This window comes from Propithecus coquereli, unplaced genomic scaffold (genome assembly GCF_000956105.1).
Source record: "Propithecus coquereli isolate 6110/MARCELLA unplaced genomic scaffold, Pcoq_1.0 Scaffold663, whole genome shotgun sequence".
In the NCBI taxonomy this organism is placed as follows: domain Eukaryota; kingdom Metazoa; phylum Chordata; class Mammalia; order Primates; family Indriidae; genus Propithecus; species Propithecus coquereli.
This window is the reverse complement of record NW_012152652.1, coordinates 26,761-34,117: the sequence shown is the minus strand read 5'-3', so window position 1 is coordinate 34,117 and position 7,357 is coordinate 26,761. Positions and strand designations below refer to the sequence as shown.

The 7,357-nt window shown below is 50.2% G+C and overlaps 1 gene segment (V, D, J or C); it reads right to left on the bottom strand.

The window, feature by feature from the left end:
- Positions 1-4,658: 4,658 nt before the first annotated feature.
- Positions 4,659-7,357, bottom strand: part of LOC105823260 — a 5,464-nt gene continuing 2,765 nt past the window's right edge. Inside the window, 1 exon segment of the V gene segment in view lies at positions 4,659-4,951. Coding sequence covers positions 4,659-4,951 — 293 coding nt within the window.

Sequence of the window (7,357 nt, the reverse complement as noted above, 5' to 3'; positions counted from 1 at the left end):
GTGTGGTCCCAGGGGGTGGGGAGGTCACAGCTGTGTCCTGAGCAGAGGGCACCAGGCAGGGCAGGTAGCTGGTCCCAGCTCCGATCACCCCCAGGCCCTGAGGAACGGTCCCTGAGTGCCCCCTGGTGTCCAGTCCCAGACACACAATCCTGTGACATTGTGACTAAGGCCCCGCAGAGCCAGCCCTGTCTCCCCACTGCTCTGTCCACTGCCCCTGCTTCGGGCCAGGCCAGGCAGCCGCTCCTGTGGCCTCCGCATTCCCTGAGTGCACTCTTCACGCACTAATGGGACCCTGAGGGTGAACTGTCCACACTTCCCCGGGCTGTCCCTTGGTTAGGATCGAGGGGGGAGGTCTCTATGCACAGTCCTCGTAGGTCAGGATCAAGTGCAGAGCCGGGCCCGGCCCCCATGGACTGACTGCCCCAGTGGTGGGGGCTCTGGGTCCTTTCCTCATTTGTGGTCCCTCCCTGGTGGCCAGAGCTCTCCTTCCTCATGGATCCACAGTGCTGAGGAGAAAGGAGCTCTTGTCTCTAGGGATGGGGAGGGGATGGGGAGAAGCCCTCGGGGGCATTCTAGAATGTTATTCTGGGAGAATCTCTGTTCTCTGTCTAATTTCCGCAGACTTGAAATAATATTCACCTGGATACTTCTCCAGTGTTTCTCTCCCAGGAATCCAGCCTCCAAGCCCCAAAGCAGGGAGCTGGGGCCATGGCAACTGCCCGTGCAGCCTTTTCCTAAGACCAAAATTGGCGACACACTCAGTATTTGAAGACTGGATAAGATGGGATGAGATAAGAGTTTAAATTGCTTGGACCAGTGCGTGGTCCCAGATGAGCCTGATGTGTTTTAGTTCTCAGATCAACCAGTCCGAACAGGATGTTTAGAGAATAAAGATAAATGGTTCATGTTGAGTAATGACTGCTCTGTGGATGGTTTAAAACTGAGGGAAAGGCCTGGCGCGGTGGCTCACGCCTGTAATCCTAGCATCCTGGGAGGCCGAGGCGGGCGGATTGTTTGAGCTCGGGAGTTCGAAACCAGCCTGAGGAAGAGCGAGACCCCGTCTCTACTAAAAACAGAAAGAAATTAATCGGACAACTAAAAATATATAGAAAAAATTAGCACGGCATGGTGGCACATGCCTGTAGTCCCAGCTACTTGGGAGGCTGAGGCAGGAGGATCGCTTGAGCCCAGGAGTTTGAGGTTGCTGTAAGCTAGGATAACGCCACGGCACTCTAGCCCGGGCAACACAGTGAGACTCTGTCTCAAAAAAAAAAAAAAAAAAACCTGAGGGAAATTATTAATCTCTCATATAATGACATCTAGTGCAATCTATTTAAAAACAATCAGCATAAGAAAAAAAAGAAAAAAAGATGATCTCACCTTTAAAAACAAAACATGAAGCAAACAGTTTTTGACTGCAAGATTTCTGGCATTGCAGGCCTTGCACTCTTAGCAAATGTTTGTCTGGGAGGATTTGCGGTGTGGAGACGAACAGCAGGACAGTTGTTGATGTTTAGAGTGGGGAGTGTGTCACTAGGCAGTGGCAGTACCATAAAATTGTAAATGTGCTATTTAATATGGAACAATGATGTCGACTAGAGCCATGTAAGTGAAAGCAGTCCATGTACTTAACAAGGTATACATGCACACCACATTTTGGGTTTGCAACTCAAGTATGTCATTATTTGAATTTTTTTCTTTTTCAGCTGTGGGTTTTCCAAACCATATTTTATATTCGGTTTTTAAAATATTTACTGTATTTAAAAATAACAGGCAAAATTAAGTTCTACGTTTTTATCAAGTAGAAACATGTCACTACGGAGCTAGCAGCCCCTGTCGTCTTGTCCTTGTGTCCGCGATGGTGCAGTTCGTGTTCTTGGTGAATTCTGTTTCCCTGTTTCTCCCACTGAGTGGACACGGATTCACCCAGGCTGAGGTGTCGCTCACACAGGACAAGGCTGCCCACATGCCCTCCCAGCCCAGGGCTGCTCCCTCTGTGGGGGCGCCCCCTGAGCTCTCAGGCTGAGGGCAGAGGGAGTGGCAGGGCCACAACTGACTCCCCCATCCAGCCCCGTCCTGGGTCCAGGACCTGCGGCCTCTGAAATCCCAGGGCAGGTGGTCTGGTTCACCAGGACAAGCAGCTTCCTCACTGGCTGGGCCTGATCTGCTGAGGCCACTGGGGAGGAAGGTGGGGACAGGCCACATGTCACCAGGGTGAGTCATGGAGGGAGGGAGGATGGGAAGAGAGAGTGGAATCCAGTTTAGGAGAGCCTGGGTGGGGATGGAACTGTCCAAAATCCACATGTCACACTCCATACATTTCATATAAAGAGGATCACGATAATTTGTAATTTTTTGTCAAGGCAGAAGACAAATCCAAAGCTTACAGATTCATGATCCTTTAGGACAGTTCGTGTCCAACAACAGTAAACAATAGCTTCAAATTTCCTATCCTGTAGTTCCGTATCTATCATCTATCTGTAACTATAAATACGCACACTTAAACTTACATAATGCATATGTGAATTATTTACCTTTCGACTCATCTACTCAGTAACATATGAATTGAGTAATTATTCTGACATATGGTAATTCTATATTTTCATGAGAGGTATATATTCAACTTTTTTAAAAATTACATTCTGACCCATTGGAGGTTATTCACTAATATGCTCAAGAACATTCTTCCTTCCTGAACTATGTACATTGTTGTGCCTGAGAAGCGAATTCATTGAAACAAGGGACTTATTTTCTTGGCTCCTGGAGTGATTCCTAAAACATACTAGAACTCTGCCTCACTGACTCCATATTTCTCTAGTGACACCTCTCCGCTGTGACAATGGCTCTAGAGGAATGTTGGGGGTCATTGGCTGATTGGTGGGAAATGAACCACGGAATGGGATGAGAACATGAGACAGAGTTTAGAATTTTGGAAAACAATGGATCTAGGTCTGAAAATATTACATGATGTTACTGGGTAGAGACAGTACATTCTGGAAGCAGACTGAGGAGAGAAGAAGCTGGGGGAACCAAGAGAAATCAATCAGGGTTCTAATAGTGACCTTCGTGTCCTGAAGGGACAGAGACACAGCTGACTCCATGTCACACTGACACTGACCCCAGATCCCTTTGACCAGGACCCCATGAGGTGGGGACTCTCAGCTGTGACACAGAAGTGACCTGGTCAGCAGTGGCCTTAGGATGGGAGCATAAGGAGGCCCCACCTGGAGGGTGTGGACAGAGGGAGAGGTGCTGTGCTGGCCCCTGAGTCTGGTCCTCACCCGAGGGAGGGAAGGTGGAAGACTGATGCCAGGTGAGGGTGGACAGGGACCACTAGTGTGGCTTCTTGAACTTCTTTTCTCTTCTTACTCCCTCTGGGGGGAGGAGGCCATCAGGAGGCTGTGTATCTGCTTCCTACCCCTCCTGGGACTACCTGGAATTCAGACCGATGGCTCCTGGGTGGGAGTGTGTGTGTCGTTCTGCGTGTTGACCTGTTGAAGGAATATCAGAACGGTCAGGGAGCCTGAGGTGCAGCTTTGTGAGATGGGAACCGCCTGGCCTGTGTCCCTGCTCAGGTCGCAGCACCCACAGGACAACACCCAACATGGACTAAGGGTGAACGTGGAAGGCAGAGTAATGCACATGGTGGGGCCACTTGAGCAAACCTCCTGTCCTCTTCCTCTCCTGCCAGGACACAGATCCTCCAGCCATGAGGTCAGGATGCCACTGACACCAGCCGTACCTCCAAGGATGGGCATGTGGAGCCCAAACCAATCAGACAATCCCCCACGGTCACCGCGGTGGTATCGGGGAGATGGTGGAGGGATCTGGTCCAGAACTTCACACCTTTTGTGGCTGAGTCACACATCCCCGCATGGGGGATGACCTCGTGCGTTTCCGTGCATGCAGCACAGCAATATAAGCAATCCCATGCTCCCCTAGTCCTGGCTCCGCACCGCATCGCAGACTCTGCTCGGGGCTTCTGCGGCATTAGGTGGCACAGTGTCTGGCCTCATGGTGTTGAGAATACCATTCAGACATCCGGACAATCATGTGCGCTCTGTGCTGTTATTTTTATTATCAGAGGGGAGCCAGAGCTACAGATACAAAAATATCCAGCCATGTGTGCAGCTGATTGGCAGAGACGTGATTCCTAGTTACAGGCTAAAGGCTGAGGACGTGCCATGTAGCTGAGTGGTCTCACCCACGGCTGACGCTGCCTCCAGACAGGCGACACTGATTTGTTAGTGTCTGAAGATGTTTTCATTCTCATACGTGAGGGAAAGGTGTTAACAGAATCTAATGAGTAGAGGCCAGAGATGCTGGTAAACATATTACAATGAACAACACACCCCGACCACAAAATGCTAATAGTGTTGTGGTTCAGAAACTGTTTTAAAATACATCTACTTTATGGGTTGGTTATAAATATATTAGATGATCAGACATCAAGATATGGAAATACAAATTGGTATCTAAAAAAGAAAATAGAGGAAGTTGTGAGCAGACACACACAACTCAGGCATCCAGGAGGGACAGAGGAAGACTACACACCTGGTGGGGACAGGCTGAGGGCAGAGCCAGGGCGAGGATGCTCTGGGGGGTTCTTGTCTCACTTCCCCATGGTCTGGAGCACTGTGTGACGAGCACTGCTACCGTTAAGACTGACAGTAGTAGTCGGCCTCGTCCTCAGACTGCAGCCCAGAGATGATCAGGGAGGCGGAGGTGGAGGAGCTGTCTATGGAGCCAGAGAACCGATCGGGGACTCCAGAGGGTCTTTGGTTATCATTGTAGATCACAGTGGTGGGGGCGCTGCCTGGGCGCTGCTGGTACCAGTGCACGTAGTAGCTGCCAATGTTGCAGCTGCTGCGGGTGCAGGAGATGGTGACCTTCTGCCCTGGAGACCCCGACACAGAGCTGGGCTGAGTCAGGACAAAGTTAGCCAAAGACCCTGCAAAGAGGGAGGGACACAGAGATCAGTGAGAACAGACCAGACCCTGTTTTCAAACAGGAGGGAGAGATCATCACCCCAGGTGACATCCAGGAGCCCTCCCTGAATTCCCTGCGGGCAGCCACCTGTGCAGTGAGCGAGGAGGGTGAGGAGGAGCGGAGGAGCCCAGGCCATGGTGGGGACACCCCAGGCTCTGCTTCCTGAGCTGACAGCCAGGACTGAGTGCACCGACCCCTCCCACTTATCTGTCTCCTTGAACCTCAAGGTGGGAGGTTTCCATGCAAATTTCTCCCTTTCTGGAGGCTGCACAAGTCACGCCTTTGCCCACACACTGGCTCTGGCTGAGAGATGGAGACACTGTACCAGGGGGAGGGCTACACCACACGGAGGGCACAGGAACACCTGCAAGTGGAGGGGCCACAGCTGAGGCGCTGAGGAGCCTGAGCAGGTGCTGAGGCCACAGCGCCCTCTGGTGGACGTGGGAGACACAGCGGCCCTGGGAAGGGGCTGGTGCTCAGGGCTCCTGCGGTCCCCACCCTGCACCCCTCACAATTCCAGCCACTGTCCCAGGGTCTCTGCTCACCATCCTGTACTCACTGCGCATTTAAATCTCCAAATCTGTCCAGATGAACCAAAGGCCACTACTCTGGTAAAGACATCCTCATTTATTTGGCGTCATTACAGTTGATGAGTATTTCTAGGAGAAGGGGTTGTGCTTGTAGGAAAGAGAGGGGAGGGCCCTGCCTTCTCCAGGAGGGCCCACATGGAGCAAAGTTGTGAGCACTGCACTGAAAGGAGATGCAGCCATTCAGGTGGAGAGAGCCTAGGACCAGAGACCGGATCTCACCATCAGCAACACCGTGAGAGAAGGAGACCCTGACGAGGCTGGGAGGGGAGGGCCCAGGCGGGTGTCAGGGGAAAATTTCAACAGAGCCCATCATCAATAAGTACTGTGGACAAAAAATGAAAAGTTAGTAGGCTACAGCATGTAAAAGTGATTGGAGGAGAGAATCTGCGCAGCTAGAGATTGATCAGATCTCTGGGTAAAATGAAGGTGAGTCAATGCAAATGTGCAGTGTCTTTCTGTGGCCTAGTCGGTGTTGCTGCTGCTGTCCTAGGAGGTGTGACATAGAACCTGTTTTGGGTACTGTGCTGAGGGTTTGTTTTTCTATCTTGGAAAACTATTCATAGGTAGCAGGTACTGAAGCAGATGGCAGTAAATGAAAGCAAAGCTCTGCAGGTACCAGCAGTGGGCTGTGCTGTCACAAGCATGGACTGTGCGTGTGACAACTCAGAGAGTGACGACGGAACCATGGGAGCCCCCACTGCTTATGGGGATAGAAAGGCATGAAAACTCATTTTAAGTTTGAGAAAAGTGTCATTTATGTATTCAAAAATTTTGCAGGTATTTGTGAAAATATATTTTAAACTCGCCTACTCTCCTCTGCTTGGTCACAGGTGGCAAAATATTGTGGTGAGTCAGAAGAGAACCCCACCCTCAAACGCGGGGTGCGCTCACACCAGTGTTCCCTTTAATCATGAGGATGGAAAATCCTCTTAGTTCTGGTTTGTCACGTGTGACGTTCCCTGGGTTATGGAGTCACCGTCGTCATAACACTAGGGCTTTTGAGATAGTTGAAGATTTTGCACACTCTCCTCCCTCCTGCACCACCTCCTCCCACATTCTCCCCTGATTGGACCTTCATTTGTCTTTCTGTGACCATGACATGAAGCCCAAGATCAAGGACATCAAAGGAAAACTTTCCCAATCTTTTTTCCCATTTTGCAATTTTGGGGTGTAGACCCAAGATTATTCAACTCAATTTTTTTCAAATATTCTTGCATATTACATCTGAGTTACGTAGTTGTCTCCCTAGATTATCCCCAGATATTTAGATTTTAGTTCTATTTTACTAACCCATTTATTAAGGCTCCTTTACAGAAATATTTGACATCACATGTTCACTCGTTCACAGGAAGTATCAGACGTTTAATTCCCACAGAAAGAGTCAAGGATATACAAGGTGTGCACTTTTCCAACACAAGAAAGAGATTCACAAAATTGGTTAATGTCGGAAATTATACCTGGAAAAAAAAATGAGAACCTGCGTAATACAAAAGCTGTGGTTTATGTCGGAAGAAAAAAGCTCCGCCAGAGGGAATGTTTGGGTAGGATGGTCACTGTAGACTGCCAGTCCCTCCTGGTGTGTGTCTGCCCCACCTCCAGCCTCCTTGGATGAGGGAGGAGAGAAATAAGGACACTCGGGAGGACACTTGGGATCCCCGGTGACATTGATTCCCGTGGGAGGGACACCTTGTCTGTGTGGTGGATGTCCAGTCCCTGTGTCTACTCCACAGAGGAGAGCCAGCCTCGGCCTCTGTCCTGGACACAGTCAGTGTGGCACC